The 24,325-nt window shown below is 42.2% G+C and overlaps 1 protein-coding gene across 1 annotated transcript in view; it reads right to left on the bottom strand.

Annotated features, from left to right (window-relative positions):
- The window catches only part of LOC115471773 (serine/threonine-protein kinase TNNI3K), a 262,913-nt gene that overhangs the window by 205,191 nt on the left and 33,397 nt on the right, over positions 1 to 24,325 (bottom strand). Inside the window, exons 5-6 of the mRNA XM_030205595.1 lie at positions 16,222 to 16,332; positions 528 to 626 (exon numbers count right to left, since the gene is read on the bottom strand). Of these exons, the coding sequence (XP_030061455.1) occupies positions 528 to 626; positions 16,222 to 16,332 (210 nt within the window). The remainder of the gene's footprint in view (positions 1 to 527; positions 627 to 16,221; positions 16,333 to 24,325) is intronic.

Genomic DNA, 24,325 nt, shown 5'->3' with positions numbered 1-24,325 from the left:
TGATTGTAACCATTAGGAATAGCATTTTGAAGATAAATTTAGCCTGAAGATAGGGGAAAATATTACGTAATCACCTTTCAATATACAGTCTAAGATCTAAATGTCTCTGCGTTGCCAGGTTCAACTTAAACTTTTCCATTGGATACAAAATCCAGTACTACACCAAAGAGGCATTGTCCTTGATTTCCTCCAAAGGACGTCTGACCTTTGATCCAACATCCGTAATACCCAGTATGTAGCTAAAATTACTGGATGGGAACACAAAGCAGCTGGTAAAGCCAAACGGAGCTTTAGGCATGTTTTTAAACAAAGAATGCTCTATATCATTAAGTGGGGAACTGAGACACATTCCTGGTTTGTTTGTTTAATTTTTTTTGTTATGGGAGTGATATAAAAATGTGTTCACTCTTCTGTAAAAACTTCCATTGTTTCAAAAGAGTGTATACTATAATACTGTATGCTCTTCGTATATAATGTGCACTCTTTGAGAAGTATTTGCACTAATTAACATTAACTTCACGGTTTACCTGTTCATGACCGTGGTATGATGCAATATGTAAAGGTGTGAAAAACACTGCATCTTGAATATTTACATAGGCTCCATGCTGCAACAGAATGTCAACTGCCTAGGAACAAAAACATTATATTAGAAGCAGTACGTGGAAATAAGCCATATTAAAATAAATAGCACTGCACCTAAAATAAGGATTTTAGAAAGCATCTAGGTGGTAAAAACAAAACCTTACCTTGCTTTGCTAGTATCAAAACTCTTCTTGACTGAATAAGGAAACTAGTTTTAAACCTGGCCTTTAGCTGTCAACCATTATCGAAATATAGAACTCTAATTCTTCTACAATTTCTCATATAAAAGACAATTTATAACTTGTAGTAAAAACTCATGAAGAGCAGGTAGTCTGGCCTACAAGATGCTGATGTGTTGCTTGGATTAAAGGACAGCAGAAAGGACAATAATGCAGTAATCGAAGGGGTTGATTTCAAAGCGATTTAACCGGTGCTCTTAGCATGTTACGCTGACATACTGTGAAGAAAAGAAGGTGCTTGCTTTTCTTTAAAGGATAGGCTCCAAGTAGGTGCATTGTAGACACTTAAATAAGTTTATAGAATTATGGTCCACGAGGTTAATTTTATAAGAAGGTGTGTACTTTAAGTGGTAAAGTACACACTCACTTTAGTAGTACTTTACTCATTTTTACCTGGATGTAGCCACACACACAAGTGTAAATGACCTTTTTCAAAATACTGATCAGTACAAAACTCATGTTTTGACATAAGCTGTGTACTTTACTGATCAGTGTGTGAGTATATACGTAAGTATGCGTGGAGATTGTAAAACAGTAAAATTTATGAGCCCCTTTTACCAAGCTGTGGGAAAAGGGGGCTGGTGCTGGCGTCGGTACGTGTTTTACATGCACGCCGATGCCCTCTTTTACTGCAGCTGGTAAAAAGGAAGTCTCACCTAAATTGTAAATTGATTTGCCCTGCCAGTTAGTAAAGGCGGTATAGATGCAAAAAAACTATAAACTAGACCTGCCTCAGAGTAGCTGCAAATGTCAACACCAGTGGCGTAGCTATGGGGGTGGGGGCCTCAAATGCCCAGGCCCCCCCCTTATGCTGGTGGCCAAAGAGGTTCCTGATTTTTAGACACCACTAGCAGTGCCTGTTGTTTTCTGTGCCACTAAGTGCTGCTGAAAATGAGCAGATAGCCACATATAAACAAGTTAACCGTTCAGCAACAGTTCCTGGCTGGTTAACTCGCTTTGAATATCGGTCAAACTATTCATGTTATTTATTTATTTTCTGCATTTGTACCCCCCATTTTCCAGCCTAGTGGTAAGTTCAATGTGGCTTACAATTAGCTTAGGTCGACAAGTATCAAGTAGTGAGGGTCATTGCAAGCCTGGTTCCAATTATGTCTGTGATTGTGTGATGTGGTGTGGTGGCCGGGATCTCCTTGGCTATGTAATTTCATTGGGAAGGAACTTCCTGAAGAGATGAGCTTTCAATTGTTTTCAGAATGTTAGGTAATTGTTCATTCCTTTTAAGTCTTTTGGTAGAGAGTTCTAGGTTTTGGTGCATACATATGTAAAACTGTTGTGATTATTTAACAGGTAGGTGATGGGGAAGAGAAAGTGGATATGAATTACAATAACTGGCAAAAAGCAGTCCTATATCCACTTAGATATGCGAGCACCGGCACTGAATATTGCCTGGCAGTCGCATAATTTCTAGGTATCGGCCTGAATTGTTCCAATCCCCTCTCCCTTTCTGATCCTCTTTCCCACCCCCAGAAAATCAACAACCTGCTTCCAATCCTCCCTCTATCGCTTTCTCCCACTCCCCTGGAACATCAACAACCTCCCCCCCTTTCTGACCTTCTCTCCCTCCCAGCTCCCAGAATGTGAACAGTTGTCGAGTGGCCTAGTGGTTAGAGCACTGGTCGTGCAATCCAGAGGTGGCTGGTTCAAATCCCACTGCTACTCCTCCTTGTGATCTTGGGCAAGTCACTTAGGCCCTCATGATCAAAAGCCCTGCGCTGTTCCAAACAGCACCCTAAAAATAGCGCCGGGACAGCGCAGGGCTTTTCTGCATCGATGATCAAAGATAATGCATGCAAATCTAAGCAGCGCTATTATCTTTGATTATCATGTTTAAAGTGCGGGATAATTGTGCCAATCCTCCCGCACTTGTTTGACAGGTCTGGGCTGTCAAACGCCCAAACCTGTCAAACAGCATGCCGAACAACGAGGCCGCCACCGCCACGCAAACCATCTCCCCCCCCCCCCCCCAGCGATGGGGGGGGGGGGGGGGGCTGGAGGTCCGGTGGACCTCCAGCCCACCCCATCTCCTCCCCCCCAGCGTTGTCCTTAGATTCCCTGGTGGTCCGTGGTGTGGTGTGGTGACACCCCCCTCCCGGCCCCCCTACCTTTTGTTGGAGGAGGGACGCAGCCTGCCTGCCTCCCTCCTCTTCCAGTCAGTCGAACCCAAAATGGCGGCACCCAGCCCCGCCCATTGCAGGGGCTACAGACCATGTAAGGGAATGTAAGGATGCAGTGGGCGGGGCTGGGCACCGCCATATTGGGCATCGACTGACTGGAAGAGGAGGGAGGCAGGCAGGCTGCGTCCCTCCAACAAAAGGTAGGGGGTTCCTCCGGATCTCCAGCCCTCCGTGAACATGGGGGGGGGGAACGTCGTCCCCCCCGTTCGCGTTTGCCTTGGGGGGGAAGGGGCGCCTGCCAGCATGCAACTGCATGCTGGACGGACAGGGCTCACCATTCCTCCCCAATGATCCCAAAAGTCTAACGCCAGCTCAGAGCTGGCGTTGATTTTGCCGCGGCCAGCGACCCAATCTTTGGCGCGCTGGCCGCTGATCATTGGGGATGAATGCGTTAAGCACTGATTAGCATGCATTTGCATGCTAATTGCGCTACAAGCCCTGTTTAGCATACATTTGCATGCTACTTGCGCTAAGAGCCCTCGAGTGCGCTGTTTCAGGCGCTCGAGGGCTCTGATCATGGGTCGGCTGCAAACTCTGGCGCTAGTATGGTGTTAACAGCCTCTAGCGCTGGAGTTTGCTTTTGATCATGAGGGCCTTAATCCTCCATTGCCTCAACTTAATCCTCCATTGCCTCAGGTACAAACTTAGATTGTGAGCCCTCCTGGGACAGAGAAATATCCAGGGTACCTGAATGTAACTCACCTTGAGCTACTACTGAAAAAGGTGTAAGCAAAATCTAAATAAATAAATAAATAAATAAATACTGACTTAAGCAAAGTAGAAACTCCATTGGTCTGTCATTCTATCAAGATGAAGTATGCTTTCTATGAGTTCCAATGTTATATAATAGTTCAAGTTTGTGAAATTCCACGAGGGTTTGATCATGGTTTAGCTCTATTAAGTATATGAAAGTCTGTGGGTGGGGGGAGGGGGGGTCATGATTTAGTCCTATAAAGACTGGAGCAAAGATATATTTTTCATTTAAACACAATAGCTCCACACAGATTAAATGTTTGAAATTTTGTTTCAATATTTCCTTATAAAAAAAAAAGGGAAGTTGTTAATGATCCATGCTGATCACGTCTCACTTTTCATTGGGTGATTTGAATGACGATCTATTAAATCCTTGTCAAGATAACAGTGATTTAGATGCTGTAGGAAAAGTGTGACAGATGTAAGGCTGCTGCATTTTGGCAGTACCGCAGAAGAAGTGAGATAAGTGAATTATTTTGCATAAAAGGAACTTTTTGACTGATAATTTTATAAACTCATCTTCTTGTGTTATGTGGCCACATACAAGTGCAAATGGCATCTTGTACTGGGCAAAGTTTGACTGGCGTATGGATAGAGCACACATACACTAGTCTACTCATGTACTTAAAAATTATAGGTACAGACATTTATACCTGCTCCAGGGCACAGTTCTACCACTTACAGTAACATTTAATTAATATAAGTAGGTGCTTATTTCTTTTTACATAATTAAAATAGGTGCTTAAAAATAGCCATAGACTAGGCATCCCCCACTATGCCAAGCGTATCAGCCACAGGCACAGCAGGGTAGAAAGTTTAAGGACTGAACTCCCATGAAGACAGAAAAATCCACAAGCACAGGTGCCACAGCTACAGAAGTCTAATTTCACTCCCTTCAGTACTCAGAGTAAAATTCATATCAATTCTAAACAATCAACTGTAGAATAGGAAAGTAACTGCTGAGATGATTCTAGGATATTTCTCGGTTCTTAATAATTTCCAGAGCTTCTTTTCCCTCATAAATAGGAACAGAAACAAGTCAGATTGGAATAGATAAGCACATATGCAAATTAGTTCTACTAGACACCTCAGGCTTTGGCAATCAATGTTCTAACAGCTCTCATAATTCTGTCTCTCTGTTCCTTGATAGGAAATTGAATTACTCAAGCCCCTTAATGGAAACTTGCAGGGTAAGAAATGCCCAAATTTCCTTCTGGGACACAGATCTTTAAAGTTCAGTCACATCCTTATGCAGTTCTTTAATTAATCATTTATCTAGAGCTTAAAGTCTGGCTGGCCTTATCTCAAATACAGTTTTAGGCAGCCCAGTCTTCAACAGTTCCTTCTCTCAGGATAGTTAAAACAAGAAAGCACTCATGTACTGTCCTCCACCCCATGGCATTTTATACACTAAAAAACTAACAACTGGGTCTGTGCTTGCCCTGGTGGAAATAACCTTCCCTTTCAGTTGTCTCTGGCAAATTTATATGTCTCCATGGGAACTAATGTCTGTCCTCCTCCTCCTCCACTGTGATTGGATCTCTGTTCTCAAGAGGACAGGGGATGAGGAATGTATCTGATGACATCATAGGAGTCTGTTTGAGAATTTCTCTCCTCTGGCTCTCTGGATTTTGGGGTGATGGGCGCTAGCTGCTCACCAAATTCTAAAAAGTGGGAGTCAACATTTATGCACTAATTATGCATGTAAATGACAGAGCACTGGCATGTGTTCATAATCCAGTTAAATGCTATTCTGTGACTATGCACATATGGTTAGGTTAGGCTAGCTTTAGTTAATATATTGCCCTTCAATGCCATGCAAGCCAGGGCACATTACAATAATATTCAAACTGCAGGAAAAGAAAAGAACTACAAATGATATAGGACAGAGATCCATGCATTCCAAAGAAAAGAAGAAAAAGAATTTAGAAAAACAAAACAAACACACAGCATGCAAGTTCATATCACTGACCAGCTCCACCCCAAGACCAGTTATCCAAATGCCATTGTAAAGTAATAAGCCTTCAGAAGTGCTTTAAATCAAACCATTGAGCCCTCAGCACAAAGGTTCCTAGGCAACTGGTTCCACAGCCAGGATGCCAAAAAGAAAAAGGCCCTACAGCTAGTAACCTCCAAATGAGCCAAAGCTGGGGAGGGATGCTCAAGACGATGTTCTTGTGAGGAGTGTAATGTATGTGTGTGTTGATAGGAAACAAATTACTGATGATAGCATGTAATTTGTAGTTGGGCATACACATAGAGAACTGGCAGGACTTAAATGTATAATTGATAGAATAACCCAAGTTATGTGGTATTTTATAAAGATATATAGGTGTCTATGGCCATTAGTTTAGAAACATATCCATGTTTAAATAATGGCATTTATCTGTGTGTATTGCATACACAGGTAAATACTAGGGCTGCATGTTAATTGTTGTTAACTGCAATTAATGCATTATTAATTACAATTTTAAAAATTAATCATGTTTCAGCATCTCCTGTCTCCTATCGTCTCTTCTGCTTTCACTCCCAACCCCTGTCCTCAGCATGACCTAACATCTTCCCCCCCTCCCCCTCAATCACAATTCAATATCTCCCTACCCTCGCACAGGTCTACCTTAAAGTTGGTCTTCTGTTGGTCCCTAACAGCACAGCATTGCATATATCCTGCCTGTGGCCTGCTCCAAAGCTTTTCCTCTGACTTGACTCACCCATGCAGAAGGAGAAAGTGATGTCAGAGGAGGCGGGACAGGCCAGAGGGAAGTTTTGGAGCAGGCCAAAGGCAGCGTATGTGCAACACTGCCACTTCCGTGGCCCAACAGAAGACCACCCTTAAGATAGACCGGCAGGGAGAAGGGGTTGAGGGGGGGGGGGGGCAGATGCTGAACCCTGGGTAGGGGGAGGGGAGTGAGCGGCAGACCAGTGAGCAGAACTGGAGGGGCCACTGGTCGAAGCTATGGGTGAGCTCCAGCAGCCATGAGAAAAACTTGATGCTGCTCACCACCAAGTTTGTATTGCTGCTCATGTGGGTGGAGGGGAGGGAAGGGGGGGGGGGGGGGAGAGGTGCTAGACAATGAAGGAGGGAAGAAAGAGAGATGATGGACTCCAGAAAAGAAAGAGATAATGGACCTTAGGGAAGAGGAGAGGGATGGAAGGAAGGAAGGAAGGGAGAAATGTTGGATCTGGGGATGAGATATTTTAGTGTGAGTCAAAATATGGAAATGACATGAAACAAAAAAAAAAAAAAAGGAATAAAAGGAAAAAAGGCACAGGAAAGAAATAAGAAAATGAAATAACAATTTAGCTGCATTCTCCTGTTTTCAATGCCAGTTTAAGCTGCATATGTTAGTATTCAAGGCATTGTGATGTCAGGGTTACAGTGAACTTCTTAAGTAGAGGAGTGTGGTAGCCATGTTAGTCCACTCTTAAGGTTATCAATAGAAATCAAACAAAATAAAACATGGAAAAGAAAATAAGATGATACCTTTTTTATTGGACATAACTTAATACATTTCTTGATTAGCTTTCGAAGGTTGCCCTTCTTCGTCAGATCGGAAATAAGCAAATGTGCTAGCTGACAGTGTATATAAGTGATAACATTCAAGCATTACTATGACAGTCTGACAGGGTGGGAGGATGGGGGTGGGTAGGAAGTATGCATGGGGACATCAAAGCATATCATTGATATTCTAACAGGGTGGGTGTGGATAGGTGAGGGGAGGGTGATTTCTTGAAAGATTAACGGAATAGATGTTATGGTTAACTTGGAGATCTGCCCAAGAATCTTTTCTAGATGTTATTTTTTATGCCACATTTAGAAAAAAAATAAGCTGACTGCCGCTGCTGAATATCAACATGTTATTTTATATGCACTGCTGTTTAATATTTGTATGATTGCTTTATATTGTTGCTAGTTGTAAGCGATCCATTGGAGATGGCAGTCTACAAAATTTTCACTTTTCACATTTGAGGCACTGGGAAGCCGATATTCAGATCACAGGAGTTAGCTGGGCTAACTCCTGCGGTAGGCACTAAAAATAGACATTCAATGTCGGGCCATTTCCAGAGACCAGCATTGAATATCCAGTTTACTTTTGACTGGCTTTACTTTGGCCAGCTATGCTGATATTCAGCGCTGGCCAGACAAAGTCAAACCAGCCAAAGATAGGACTGCATTGCACGCAGCCAACTATGGCCACTAAAGTTACGTGGCGATGCATCAAAAATTGACGGATAGCTGATTATATTGCTCGATATAACCAGCTATCTGCTAGCCAGTAACTGGCAATATTCAGCAGAACATGGCCAGCCATGACCCTCTGAATATCGGCGGATAATAGGGTATGTGGCATTTAACCCAGTTTAATATCTTTGAATACTGGGGGGGGGGGGGGGGGGGGGGACGACGACTCATTTTTGAAAGAGAAAAACATCCAAAAAGTGGCATAAACTGGCAGATGGACGTTTTTCTTGCAAAATCGTCCAAATCACTATTTTTGAAACCCATTTTTTTTAGACATTTTTCCATTTTGTTCTCCTGCAGTGCATCTAAATCACAAGTGGGGCATGTCAGGGGTGTGTTAAGGGTGGGATTTGGGCATTCCTAACACTTGGACGTTTTTTTTTTTTTTTTGCTATAATGGAACAAAACAAAAATGTCCAGAGCTAAAAGTTGGATGTTTAGATCTAGACCTGTTTTAATAATGACAAAGCTATAAAACAAAGTGCCCTAAATGACCAGATGACCACTGAAGGAATAAAGGAATGGCCCCCTTACTTCCCCAGTGGTCACTGACCCTTCCCACCCCCAAAGATGTGAAAGAAACAGTATATATCAGCCTCTATGTCAGCTTCAGATATTATGGCAAGTCTTATTGGATCAGCAAGTAGGTCCATGAAATAGCCTAGTGGTTGGTGTACTGCACTATGGAGAAGAGGACCCAGGCCCATAATCTACTCAAACTGGTTGGTACACTTGTGGTGGAAAGCATCAGCCCCTCAAAACCCACCAGAAACCTACTGTATCCACATATAGGTGACACCTGAAGCCATAAGGGTTATTGTAGTGGTGTATAATTGGGTGTAGTAAGTTTTTGGTGGGGTTTGGAGGACTCACATTACAATATAAGGGAGCAAGGGTGAGATGTGTATCTAGGACCTTTTATGTGAAGTCCACTGCAGTGCCTCCTAGGGTGACCCACTGCTCTGCGGGAATGTCTGTGTGGCCAGTCTACTAAGAATGCTGGTTCCTCCTACATCCCAATGGCTTGATTTTGTGCATTTTTCACTTGGACATTTTTTTTTCTGAAAATGATCCAAAAAAAGATAAATGCACTAAGCACAAAACGTCTAGAAAATGTCTTGGAAATGGCAATTTTCAACACAAAAAGAGGTTTTTCAGGTTCAGAAATGGCCATGTTCAACACTTGATTTTTGGGCATTTTCAGCAAAACGTCCCAAGTCAGGTTTAGACGTCATGTCGAAAATGCCCCTCACCGTGTATGCGAACAAATCTATGTAGGTTACAGTACATAAAATAAAATAAAATGAAGACAACTACAAACAAAATTAAAGAAAACAACGAAAGGAACCTAGATTAAAATCAAATACTTATCCATCAAAATACAGTAGGCAGTAAGGGATAAGACTAGACATATTCCTGGGGTTATATCTCAGAATACCGGAAAGCAGAACCATGAAGCTAAAAATGAGATATAAAAGTAATAATTACAAATATCCACTACCCCAAATATATACGCATCATTAATTCACATCTAGAGTGTTCAAAGATGCATAAATGTACTCTTCTTTTTGGATGATTTAACACAGTATTACAGTAAATGACTGCAGATAAAGAACTTCATGGTCCATTCAATCTACCCAACCAGGTGGCCAGAGCTGAACCTGTCACTCTGTGCAGGGCCCAGTCACCCATGCTTAAATGCTAGTTGTCAAAGTCTCCACCATGTCAACCATATAGACAGCCAAACATGAAGTGGATGATATGTGGTTCTAACCAAGATACCAGTAACAGAGCTCTTTTGACCTCCCGTGGGTGGGCATGAGATTCTGGCATATTTAAAACTTGTTGTGCTTGGCAAAAGTTTAAAAAAAAGAAAGAAAGAAAAGAAAAAAAAAACCTGGTTCAAACAAGGAAAGCTATGTTGCATTGTTTTTAATTAGTCGGTGTACGTGATTTGTACTTGCTAAATTGATTTACTGTATGAGAAGATTGTGTTTCCAGATGTCCCTACAGTCCTGGGTCTGCAAAGACTACTTAAAATTCTATAAAGCATTCTCCTTCATTAGACAACAATGAGAGGCTCATAATGATTGGCTGGGCATAAAGTGCAAACATTCTATCCATATAATGTAATAACACATACTCCTTGTTTTTATGATGCCTGGTTATTAACAGGGAAGCCTTAAGTGTAAGTGTAATGCAATTAAATTCATGAATGTAGTTCATACTAAAGTACTTACTGTAATCATAATTCATTTTTCAGAATTCAGGTGTGAATGTAGAGAGCTATGTTGTTCCCTGTGCCCATTGTGTTTTCTCTCCAAGGGCCAATGTCTACAAATGAGATAGTTTTGCTTCTGCCATAACAGTAATGAACCTCATTCCTATGCCAGGGTATGTGGAGCATAACCTCAGCCTCTCAAATTTATTGCTAATGCTCGCCTCAGTATTTGCATTGTGCCAAAAAGAGCTTCATTCTGGAATGCACAGGGTATATAATATGTATAGGAAACGTATCAAGGTGCACTTGGAAACTGTTTTTAATCAGGTCTGTGGCACCCAGCTTGATAGGGACTAGTTCTGAATTTTTCTGTTGCTTTTTCTTTATCTCTGGCTGCATTTTCAGCTTTTCCTTCAATATTTTTGTTCTTTCTGCTTTTTTTTTTGTAGAGAGCTCTGTTAATATTCCAATACAGGGTTTATGGCAAAATAGTAACAGTACATTATCTTCTTTTCATCTTTAGGAGCCATATAACTGATTTTAGTCCTCTGAAATTCCTCATCAATGTGTGTGGTTATCACCTGCTGCTCTGAATCCATGAACAAGTCCATCATGTCCTATTACTGCACTAATGGCTTCTTTGTGGAGACAAACATAGCAGATCAGTCAATAGTGCAAATCAAACTTTATTATAGGGTTAAACCCCAAAAGAACACCTGACATGGGCCATCTTTCGCCCAAAGGGGCTGTGTCAGGGGCTAAAATATTATCTTCATCAATAAAATAGCCTAGTTACCACCATATGTAATTAATGGCCAAAGGACTATGGCACCATACCATGTAAAAAACCCAAAACAGATGCTTTGTTAACAGTAGAATCACTTTCCAGAAAGTGACTGCGGGTAGCCAAACACTTCGGTATTGCCTGTGTCGGGCGTTCTTTTGGGTTTTAACCCTATTTGTACTATTGATTGATCAGCTTCGTTTGTCTCCACATCGGATTTTGAGGTTCGTCTGCCTTGATGTTTTTCTAAGGGCTTCTTTTACAAAGCCATGCTAGCGATTCCTGCAAGGCTAATGAGAGTAGATAGGGATGGACTGGAATGTAAATTTTAAGGGGCTTCGACGTTAGCTTCAGAACTTAGTACAAGAACAGTACTGGGCAGCAGACTTCTACGGTCTGTGCCCTGAGAAAGGCAAGGACAAATCAAACTTGGGTATACATATAAAGTATCACATACCATGTAAAATGAGTTTGTCTTATTGGGCAGACTGGATGGACCATACAGGTCTTTATTTGCCATCATTTACTATGGTACTATGAGAGGAAGCCCATAGGAATTGAATGGACTTCCTTTCATTTGTCACACTGAGAATTGGTAGCACGGCTTTTGTAAAGGAGGCCCTAATGAACCTGTTTACTAAGGTGTGCTAGCGTTTTTTTCACATGCTAAAAATTAGTATGCGCTAATGCTACAAACACCCCCATAGGAATATATGTGTGTCTCTAGCGTTAAAGCGTACTAATTTTCAGCGCTTAAAACTGCTAGCGCGCCTACAGCGTGCAGGACCCTAAGAATGTTATCTTCTCTTGAAGGCTTTGTATTATTACTACCACGATGTTTAGCCCTAGTGTATAAGCTAATGGTGGGCCTCTTTCTATCCAGGGCCATGTGCAGCCAGCATGTATTCTTTTTCCTTCCTACCACTCTTCCACTGTAGTGTTGTCTTGCTCAGATTTGGTATGTGGGGAGAATAATTTACTCTCTCCACCTAAGAGATGCACAATTCACCAACTTTGCTTTTGAATTCTATGTTGTGTTCTCTGTTGATCTCTCTATTGTACTATGTAGGGTAGTGCTCGCTAAACTAGTAGAGAATGATGCTTCATAGTTCTAGAATGCAGAAATTTGCTGGTTGGAAGAGGAATGGTCCTCCTTAATTTGCAGTGCTGCTCATGCAAGGCAAAGTATGGGAGATGTTTGAAAGGATTTTATTTCTTTTGATATACTTCCATGGCATTCCATTTAACATTTCCTGATGCATTAGTGCAGTTTCTGCTCATCACAGCCCCCAGCCTGTCTCTCAATGCATGACTGTCTTCTTTTGTTTTCTTTCCTGCACAGGTAATAGGGTTACCCACAAAGGAGATGGATCATGATCCCAATAGTGGTACCCGAGATAGAGATCAAGGAACAGTATAACAGGATCCACTGTCAAACCATGGAAATAAAAGACAGGGCTTTTGGCCTCTTCAAAACCCACTTCTGGTGTCTTGACAGATGGAGGGGGGGGGGGGGGGGCGGCAACATATCCAGGAATTTTTCACAGGAGGCCGGGGTCTGCAAGCTAAGTAGTGAATTTAGGACAGCTTTTGAGCTGTCCTAAATTCACCTGTTTAGCTATGCAGGTCCTGGCACTGTATATTTCCGGCACCCGCATAACCCCTGGCTCGTCCCCAATGCCACCCCCTGTACCACCCCTGACCTGTCCACTTTTTCTGTGGCAAGTCAGAGCTGAAATTCAGTGGCACTGCCCGGTTTAGTGCCACTAAATATCGTGGGTTAGGTGACCATAGGTGATTTAAGTGGACAGGAAGCTCTGAGTGACTAATTTTATAAAAGGGTGCCCAAATGAAAAGTCCAAAGAGGCACCTGTTTCATAGAGGCAACAGAATGCCTATATGCCTTTACAAAATAGGCTCATACAATGACTGCTCATAGAGCATAAATGCCCTTGTACAAATTAGCACCTGCTCCAAAGTATAAATGAGTGTTTGTACTCCAGGGGGCAATTCTATAACAGCACCTCAATGAAGTGCACTTAGCGTCAATGCCATAACAGCACTTAGGCCTAAGCCATTATAGAATGGTTGTTTGTCTATGAGCGGAGTTGCCCCTGCTTTGGATGTGAGTAAATCTGAGACTGTATCTACAGGTCTGGCAATGGTATCTTTTGAGAATCCAGAAATTATAACTTTGGAGGCTTTATGGTTGTTGATTGATAGTCTTTATAAAGCTGTATTTCCAAGTTAACAAGTTTATTATTTAATATACCACCCATCAAGAACCTTCTGAGCAATTTACAGTCACTACATGTTAGCAGTACATTTAAAGCAGTGAGAAAGAACTAAAGGAACTCCATTAGTGATAGGAAAGGGTTAAAGAAGGAACCAGAGGAACTCTATAAGTGATAGGAAAGGATTAAAAAGAGAAATATCTGAATGCTGAGACTTCGACTCAAAAAGAAGTATATGCACCTGGGAGCAATTTGTGAAGTCCACTGCAGTCCTCCTAGGGTGCCCGGTTGGTGTCCCAGCATGTGAGGGAGACCACTGCACTATAAATGCTGGCTCCTCCCACGGCCAAATGCCTTGGATTTGGCCGGGTTTGAGATGGCCGCCATTAGTTTCCATTATCGGCGGAAACCAATGGCGGCGATCTCTAAGGCCGGCCCAAATGTTGAGATTCGGCCGGCCCCGACCGTATTATCGAAACAAAAGATGGCCGGCCATCTTGTTTCGATAATACAGTCGGGTATGCCGCTTTACGGGGCCGGCCTTAGAGATGGCCGCCCATATAGATGGCCGGCCCCGTTCGTTTATGCCCCTCCAAGTATCACAATGATCAGTTCACTGCCATACTACAGAAAATGTCTTCCTGGAGCATAATAAAACAGTTTTGATGAAGAACAATTAAAGTCATCATGGAAAATTGGAAATGGTGAATAACATTTTAAGAAGTAAGAATATGAGGGTTATAAATTTCCCAAGAACGGCTTTTGTATATCCTGTAAAATAATGTTTAATACCTACATGTCAGATATTTTGAAAATAGCTCTGAGGTCTATGCAATCTGTTTATTATATTTCACTTTCGAAAGAAAAGTTGTGAGAGTCTAAGCAGCAGGTTTCCTCTAATATATATCCAGAAAGTTTGAATTCTTCTGTCTAGACTAGACTATCCTGGAACTCCCCTGCTAGAGGTACTTTGATTGTGGTCTTTTCATCAGCTGTTGAGACTATCAGGCTCATTTTCGAAAGAGAAGGATGTCCATCTTTCGACATAAATCGGAAGATGGACGTCCTTCTCCCAGGGGCATCCAAATCGGTATAATCGAAACCCGATTTAGGATGTCAACTGCACTCCATCGCAAGGACGGCCAAAGTTCAAGGGGGCGTGTCAGAGGCATAGCGAAGGTGGGACTTGGGCGTGCCTAACACTCATTTCCATGTGCTAAGGCCAATTTACTGCCAGGGTAAACGAACCAATTTTTCTATTTTCCCCATTAATGCCGTTGCTAATTTTCCCATTAGCACGTGGCCATTAGCACATGAGCCCCTACCGCTATCCATTATATAGGCAGTAAGGGCTCACATGCTAACCGCATGCTAATTGGTTAGCTCTCATCCATGTAGCTGCTCTAAATGGTTAGCGCAGATCACTGCCACTCTCTGCCTTAGAGCTAAAAAATATATATGTATTTTAGCACACAGGTAGTGCGCACATGTAAGAGCCTGAAAGTCAACACTCCCACACCAAAGACTCTGTCTTGCCGTGCTTGCACATCCAACTAATAATGACTTTTGAAGGTATGCAACAAAGACCAACGCGCCACTTTACGGATATCCTGAGATTGAATCAAACTGCTCTCTGCCCACAAAGCTGCACCTCTCTGATGAAATATGCTTTCAGCTTTGAAGGCACTGGCCGCCCCTTGAGAATGTAGGCTGAGGTGATAGTATCCTTTAACCACCTTGCTATGATTGTTTTGGATGTCGCAGTTCCCTTGTCGTGGCCCCCAAAACAGGACAATCACACGATCTGACAGAACTCCATCTTCTGCAAATAACATAACAAAGTCCGCCAATCATCTAGGTATGCCAACTGTCACTGCGCCCAGTCTTCATCAGAATCTCCAAGAACTGAGAGGGAAATAGGATAGCTCACATAAAAGGAATAGACTATCTTATCTGCAGAGATCAATAAGAAGGGAGCTCTGCATGATAACATCTGAAGCTCTGACAGTCTCCTAGCTGAAGAAATAGCAATAAGGAAGACCATCTTAAAGGTAAGGTCCTTCAGCACACAACTCAACTGTTCAAAGGACAATGACACCAACACCAATAGGATCAGGTTCAAATCCCACTGAGGCACCAGTGAGTGCTGAGGAGATCTGAGAAGCTTGACACCCCTAAAAAAAATGCAAGATGTCCAAAGAAGCAAACAGCACTTTACCCTGGGCCACATCTGTAATGGCAGAAGATCCTGCCAAAACCAGACTGGGTGACAAAGAAGACATCTCCTGGGACAATACCGGCACACTCTCACCTCCAGCTGCTAGCTGAAATAAAATGGCACTCAAGGCTCCTGTGGTACACATGACAGCTGAGGCACAGTGGTCCTCCCAACAAGGGAGACTGGAAGAAGGGGAGGGACCTTGCTGCCCAGGTGTAACACCCCTGTGGTACCTGTGACCCCCGTGGACCAACACCTGAGCTAGCAGTATTAGGCCAAGAGAACAGCCTGTACATAGGTCTTTTTTTTTATTGGTAATTAACATACCCACAAGGCTGCCCTACAACAACTCAAAAATACTGTCCTCCTGTGTGGCCTACCAGATACAGACTGCACAGGCTGTATGTCCATTATCTGCTGGAGACTGAGTACCATACTGGCTGCCTGGCAACTGCACAGGAGTGTTTTACTACTCAAAGCTTAGGGTGTTTTTAGTCTCCATCTGCTGGGAGGCATGCATAACCCAAGCGTTAGCTTCTGGAATGGTCTGGAATGGTTGACAAGGAGCACAACTTAAAGCCCTAACACAGCTTGATAACTCCTTCCTCTAAGCACTCATACTTTCTCTTAATGTAAAACTATAAAATCAGACAAAAACATGAATAGATTTTGTAAGACTAATGAAGCCTATGATGACCTACACAGCCAAGTTTCCTAAATATAGTAACACTCACAGAAATATAAATGCTTACCTCATGGTGACCAGCCATAGTAGCAATGTGAAGGGCCGTAAGTGCTCCATACCCAACTTGTTGAATATCAGCTCCACCATGTAGCAAAGAAGTTAAAAGTTCTGTACTGTCCTACAGTACAGAGAGAGAGATTATGTAAGACCGGTATACTCTGTTTCACTTTTCCTATACAGTAGTGTCTAGTTATATGAAAACTCTATGATATTTTGCTTTAATGGAATTTTAGTTTAGGGTCCTACATTTTATTTACAGAATGAAGACATATTATAACAGCATTTTTTTTTACAATAAAAAATAGACAAGCAATATGAAAAGTAACAAAATGAAGCAAAGGAGACTTTTAAAATAACTGAAAATAATGTTCTAAGTTCATTTATATCCCATGGTAGGTACTTCTTATTGTGCAGAATTGATATAGAGGTTCCTTATTAGATGCAAAAAGGCATTCATCTCCAGATTTTAATAGATGTCAGTGGGGAAAATTGGGTTCATAAAAACATAAGCATAAGCATTGCCATACTGAGAAAGATCAAAGATCCATGAAGCCCAATATCCTGTTTTTTCAGCAGTGGCCAATCCAGATCTAAGTAAAACAGATTTCATGCTGCTCATCCTAGAAATAAATAAGCAGTAGATTTTCCTGAGTCTATCTTAATAATGGCTTATGGACTTTTAGAAAATTGTTCAAACCATTTTTAAACCTGGCTAAGCTAACTGCTTTTACCATATTCTCTGGCAACAAATTCCAGAGTGTAATTATGCATTGCATGAAGAAATATTTTTTTTTGAATTGCTGTAAATTTAGTACTTAATAGCATCATTCAATGTACACAATTTATTTTAATATTCAGAAAAGTTGTTCCATACATTGTGGGACTGCTGTACTGCATATATTTGATATTAATTCCTATGTATATAGAGTTCTGCACAGCTTGAAAATTTTAATGCTGATCACGGAAGAAAATCCTGGAAAAGGACCACGAATGCCTGGTAAAGGTACATATAAGAATGGAGTGGATATCACACTGTTCACAGAAAAATGCATTTATGAACAACTTGAAAAACTGAAGATGGACAAAGCCATGGGACTGGATAGGATCCATCCCAGGATATTGAGCTTAAAGAGATTCTGGCAGGTCCTCTTAAAGATTTGTTTAATAAATCCTCAGAGATGGGAGAGGTTCCGGGGGACTGGAGAAGAGCGGATGTGATCCCTCTTCACAAAAGTGGTGACAGAGAAGAAGTGGGAAACTGCAGGCTGGTAAGCCTCACTATGGTTATTGGAAAAGTAATGGAAGCGTTGCTGAAGGAAAGGATAGTGAATTTCCTGGAATCCAATGAGTTACAAGATCCGAGGCAACATGGTTTTACTAAATATAAATCGTGCCAAATGAATTTGATTGAATTCTTTGACTGGGCGACCAGAGAACTGGATCAAGGACGTGTGCTAGATTTAATCTACCTGAATTTCAGCAAAGCATTTGAAGGCTCTTAAATAAACTTGAAAGGCTGAAGTTAGGACCCAAAGTGGTGAACTGGAATAGAAACTGGTTGATAGACAGACGCCAGAGGGTGGAATTCACTTGGAGGAAGGAAAGGTGAGTAGCGGGGTGCCTCAGGGATCGGTGCTGTGGCCAATTCTGTTCAATATATTTGTGAGTGACATTGCAAAAGGATTAAAAGATAAGGTTTGCCTTTTTTGGATGACACCAAGATTTGTAACAGAGTCGACACCCTGGAGGGAGTGGAAAACATGAAACGGGATCTGGAAAAGTTAAGAGAATGGTCTAACATTTTGGTAATTAAAATTTAATGCAAAAAGTGTAAAGTGATGCATTTGGGGAGTAGAAACCCAAGGGAGCTGTATGTCCTAGGAGGTGAGAGGCTGATATGCACAGAAAGGGAGAGGGATCTTGGGGTGATGGTGTCCAAGGAACTTAAAGTGAAAAAACAGTGTGATATAGCAGTGGCCGTAGCCAGAACGATGCTAGGTTGCATTGAGAGAGGAGTAACCAAAAGAAAGGAGGTGTTGATGCCCCTGTAAAAGTTGATAGTGAGGCCCCACCTAGAGTACTATGTTCAGTTTTGGAGCCCGTATCTTGCTAAGGATATAAAAAGACTAGAATCGGTCCAGAGAAAGGCAACAAAAATTATATGGGGCCTGCACCATAAGACATATGAGAAGAGACCGGAAGACTTGAATATGTATAGCCTAGAGGAAAGAAGGGGCAGGGGACATATGATAGACATTTAAATAATTGAAAGGTATTAATATAGAAACAAATCTCTTCCAGAGAAGGGGAAATGGTAAAATTAGAGGACATGAGCTGAGGTAGCAGGTGGTAGACTTAGGAGTAATGTCAGGAAATTATTTTTCACTGAGAGGGTGGATGATGCCTGGAAAGCCCTTCCAAGGGAGGTGGTAGAGACAAAAACAGTGACAGAATTCAAAAAGGCGTGGGATGAACACAGAAGAACCCTATTTAGAAAATAGATGGTAGAAAACAAAAATAAATGTTAAAAAAAAACCCTCTTACATGGCTGAAGGGGGTGGATGTGTCAGTGACACTTGGACGGCTACTCTGGCTGTGAAGAACTAAGGCCGGTGCTAGGCAGACTTTGTAGGTCTGTGTCTGTATATGGCAATCCAGTTTAGCATAGGCTGAAAAGGACTTCAATAGCAACTTCAGTAGCTGGAACCAAGGATCATGCTGGACAGACATTTACAGTCTGGGTCCCGCAATGACAAGACAGCTTTGATAGACTGGAGTGAGCTTTGATGGCGACTCCTGTAGATGGAACATAAGAATAGAGCCAGGCAGACCTCTATGGTCTATGTCCCTGAAATGCCTAGGGAAGACTCATGATAAAGTATATAATACCACATTCATTGTTGGTTTAATCATGAATTGACAATAAGTGTGACTGTTGTGCAGACTAGATGGACCATTCAGATCTTTATCTGCTGTCATTTACTATGTTACTATAAAGTGCTACTAGACATATGCAGCATGTACACATTCAGGCTTATTTTTGAAAAGGAAGGACGCCCATCTTCCGACACTCGGGAGATGGGCGTCCTTCTCTCGGGGTCGCCCAATTCGGCATAATCGAAAGCCAATTTTGGGCATCCTCCACTGCTTTCCGTCGTGGGGATGACCAAAGTTCACGGGGGCGTGTTGGCAGTGTACCGAAGGCGGGACGAGGGCGTGGTTAACAGATGGGCGTCCTCAGCCGATAATGGAAAAAAGAAGGGCGTCCCTCACGAGCATTTAGTCAACTTTACTTGGTCCCTCTTTTTCACGACCAAGCCTTGAAAAGGTGCCCAAACTGACCAGATGACCACCAGAGGGAATTGGGGATGCCCTCACCTTACTCCCCCAGTGGTCACCAACCCTCTCCCACCCAAAACAAAAATTATGAAAAAAACATTTTTTGCCAGCCTCTATGCCAGCCTCAAATGTCATACCCAGCTCCATCACAGCAGTATGCAGGTCCCTGGAGCAGTTTTTAGTGGGTGCACTGCACTTCAGACAGGCAGACCCAGGCCCATCCCCCCTACCTCTTACACTTGTGGTGGTAAATATGTGGTGGTAAATGTGAGCCCTCCAACCCCCCCCAAAACCCACTGTACCCACATGTAGGTGCCCCCCTTCATCCCTAAGGGCTATGGTAGTGGTGTACAGTTGTGGGGAGTGGGTTTTGGGGGGGAGTTTGGGGGGCTCAGCTCACAAGGGAGCTATGTACCTGGGAGCAATTTCTGAAGTCCACTGCAGTGCCCCCTTGGGTACCCGGTTGGTGTCCTGGCATGTCAGGGGGACCAGTGCACTACGAATGCTGGCTCCTCCTATGACCAAAGGGCTTGGATTTGGTCATTTCTGAGATGGGTGTCCTCGGTTTCCATTATCGCCGAAAACTGGGGACAACCATCTCTAAGATCGATGATCTCAACATTAGGTCGACAATCTCTAAGGTCGACCTAAATGTTGAGATTTGGGCTGCCCCGACCGTATTATCGAAACGAAAGATGGACACCCATCTTGTTTAGATAATACAGGTTTCCCGACCCCTTCGTGGAACCATCCTTACAGACAGGCACCCTTAGAGATGGTCGTCCACATTCGAAAATGCCCCTCATTATATGCAGGTACTTTATCTGTCCTTAGAGAGTTCACAACCTATGTTTTTGTAGCTGAGGCAATGGAGGGTTAAGTGACTTGCCCAAGGTCACAAGGAGCTGCAGTAGGAATAAAACCCAGGTCACCAGGATCAAAGCCCGCTACACAAACCATTAAGCCACTCCTCCATGGAGTAATGTACATCAGGATATAAGGATACCTAAACGCCTCATAACCAGAAATATCACTTGTTTGTTTCTTCCTAATAGACTATGCAAGATGTTCAACAGCTGGTGAAATGATCTACATAAGCCTGGTGAGATGATCTGCATAAGCTGACCAGCATTTATGAATCATTATCTCTCCAACAGATAAGAACACAGCCATTTAAAAAAGTATATTCAGTTCAGCTTGAAGCAGTTCATCAACAGATATCTAAGTGAGGTTATTCCATGTAGAGACTTCTACCTCAAAAATCAAAGAATAAAAATGTGCATTTATATTGGACTAGATTCAGTAAATGGCGCTCAAATATGGGAACTGTTTATAGAATAGTGCATAGTGCCAGGATCCACACCCAACTTTGGGCACAAGGATTACCACAAGTGAAACCTGGTGTAAAACCAAGCACGTAAATTAGGCACAGATACCCCAAATTCTATAATACTGATGCATCTTTAGTGAATGCTTCTGGCCTGCCAATGCCCCTTCCATGGTCACACTCCCATTTCAGTTACGCGCTAAAAGATTTGCACATGCATCTTAATAGAACAGCACTTAGCAAGATGAACATGCAAATCTATTAGTGCCAATAACTGATTGTTAGTACCCAATTATTGGCACTAATTGGCTCATTACTCAATTAAACTACATGCCCAAATGTATATGTGCAACATTGAGCACCACTTATAGAATCCGTGGGATTGTGCCTTTCATCCAAAAGGATTCACAGTTTATCAGAAACACAAATAGGCATAAGCGTGAGAAAAGAGAGGGGCCTTTGCCAGTATGCTCCTTCCTCCTGTTACCTTGATCTTCTCTCTTCCATTACCTAGACACAACTGAGTCATGCTGTGACTCCATCTCCTTCCCACTGATGTCATTTCTGTAGCAGAAGCAGGACACCAGCAAAATGTTGTCCTAAAGGAGGGTCATCCCTTGAAGATCTCTTTAAAATTGACTGGTGTAAATGGACCGATTTATAATGTCCCTTTTCTGATATGTAGCATAGAATGGTGGGACTGTCAGTATAGGATAGGGAATTAATCCTTCTGTGTATTATTGAGGTTTCTCCCCCCCCCCCCCCCCCCTGTTTTCTTGATCTGTGTTTTGGTTATGTCCTAATTAGCTGCCCTCTATACCCTAATTTTGGGTTAGTATTCACACAAGAAAGCTGTTATTAGAAACTAGGAGCAGGCTGCATTACTTATTTTTGGAGTGCCTTGAAGGGCTGTTTACGAGCCAAAGTAAATGGCTTAGTTCAGGGATCTCCAACCTCGGCCCTTGCCAGGTTGGGTTTTCAGGATTTCCACAATATGCATGAGATCTATTTGCATACAATAGAGGCAATGCATTCAAATAGATCTCATGCATATTCATTGAGGAAATCCTGAAAATATCGGTTAGTAGACGAGCTCAGGGCACAACCCAGTCAGGTTTTCAAGATTTCCACAATGAATATGCATGGTTCTGCTTCCATTGTATGCTAATAGATCTCATGCAAATTCATTGTGGAAATCATGAAAACCCGACTGGGTTGTGGCTGTTGAGGACCAAGGTTGCCCACCCCTGGTTTAAAAGATATATTAAAGATCTGATGCATGTGGAGGTGGGAGTGGGGAGGGAGGAGGGAGGTGTGGGAAGGGAGAAGTCTGCAGAAGAAGGTTGGGATGGATTTTAAAGGGAGTGAATCATGTCAATCTCACACTAACTTTGTTAGGTTTCTAATAAGCTGTATGACATTAGGTTGAACTGGATGGACACAATCACAAGGCCTTGATTTATAATAGGTATGGAATAGTTGAAAGCCTTTCATAAATTGAGCCCCAGGTCTCTACATTTGAAGACTGTGGGTCTCCAAACTAACATTGAAGTATGCATTTAAAATTCCACTAGACCCACTAGCATTTTCTTTTTATATCGTTTACAATGTCAAGGACCTTTACAGAACAATCTATCAGGTTTCACAGCACAATTAAGCTGGGCAAACAGCCACAAGTTATATTGCTTATATAGAAAGCTGCATGAAATAAATGGACACAATTACTGTTGATTGATCTAAGAATAGCTATATTGTAACCTGTGCCATAATTTATCTTGAGACACATAATTTGAAGTACAACTACTATGTAAGCCATCAAACTAAATCATGTCAAAGTCTTCTTATTATCAACAATCCAAAAGGAAACTCAACAAGATTACAAAAACAATAGTAATTGAAATGGCAAAGTAGCCAAAGTTCAATGAAAAGGATTTCAGTTTTTTTAAAACAAATATGTTATTGTGATAAAGAGATTAAGAGGCCCTTTTACTAAAGTGTGATATGTTTTGCACTTTCCATGCTTTAACAACAAACATTAATGCCCAGTAAGTGCAAAGTTGTGGTTATTGTCGGGAGCATGCTCTCTACAGTTACAACACTGATATCTTCTTTACCGCACATTACGACTGTTTGCAATTAGTGTAAATGCATTTTAACATTAACAATAAATTTATATTCCGTCATATATCTTTCAGTTCAATGCAGATCACATGCTCTAAGAAAACTAGGCATTCCCAGGAGATACAAAACATTAAGCAAAATAAATTAAATACTGCGTAACATAAATATTCTAATCATTATAATGAATAAATAGGTCTTAATATGTTTATGGAACTGACCGTAAGTAACCCTAGACAACAATAAATCTTTAATTGCCGTATCCAGACAAACTGCTTGATATGAAAAAGGAGTGTTCAATAATCTGATTCTTAAATTCTTTAAATGAGGAAAAGTGAAAAAGTACAATGCTCTGGTAACTCTAGATTTTTGCATAAAGACAAAATGATCCAAGAGATATGATGGCGCTAAACTATACATAATTTTGTAAGTAAAGCAGGAAAATTTGAACAATATCCTGGCCTGCATTGGAAGCCAGCTGTCACAACTGTGGTCATGATCCCCCTTTCAGTCTCACCTTGTCTTCCGATGGTCAGCCTCAGAGGTGGCTCCAGACTGTCTTTGCCTTGAATTGTTGCCTCTGCTACCACTTCTTCTGTGTTTCAAGCCTCACTCTGGTACTCTGTGTGCTTCAAGCCTCATGATGGTATTCAGTGTGTTTCAAGCCTCTTTCCTGTAGTCATGAGATCATCAGTGAAGGCCCTCATAAGGAAGGTGAGGACATTCATTCAGGGCCTTTGCAAGGCCAAAGGTCCTGTGTTCCTGTAGCACTTCTGCCTTGTTCCTTGTCAGTTTGCCGGTGTGCTGGTGTAGTACTTCTGCCTTGTGTCCTTGCCTGTATGCATGTGTGGGCACTTCTGCTTTGTTTCTTTGTTTGCTAGTGTGCCTGTGTGGTCTTTCTGCTTTGTTTCTTATTTGTTTGCTTGTGTGCTAGGGTTAGCACTTCTGTCTTGATTTTTGCTTGTTGTCTGTGTGCCTGGTTGGCATTTCTGTTGTGTCCCTTGCTTGTTTGCTAGTGTACTGGTTTAGGTCTTCTGCCTTATCTGTCTTGCCTAGTCTTCTTTGCCTAGTGTTCTGCTTCGTTTGTTGTGCCTAGGTTCTTGTCTATATGCTTGTGTGAGATCGGGCTTGCCTTTAGCCCTTGTGTTTCTGTTGGCTCCAGTGTAGTTTTGCTGCTTGTATGTGTTCAGCCTTCTTGTGTTTGCCTCTGACTGTGTTTGCGTGCCTTCTCTTTTGCTTTCTGCCGTTGTGCTTGGGTTCACGTTCAGCCTTGCAGCCCGTATGAGAGGGCTCTGGTGTGCAGAGGCCCATTTGAGTGCCTTTCTGC

This window comes from Microcaecilia unicolor, chromosome 6 (genome assembly GCF_901765095.1).
Source record: "Microcaecilia unicolor chromosome 6, aMicUni1.1, whole genome shotgun sequence".
NCBI lineage: Eukaryota > Metazoa > Chordata > Amphibia > Gymnophiona > Siphonopidae > Microcaecilia > Microcaecilia unicolor.
The sequence above is the reverse complement of the archived record's forward strand: the minus strand, read 5'-3'. Positions and strand labels throughout refer to the sequence as shown.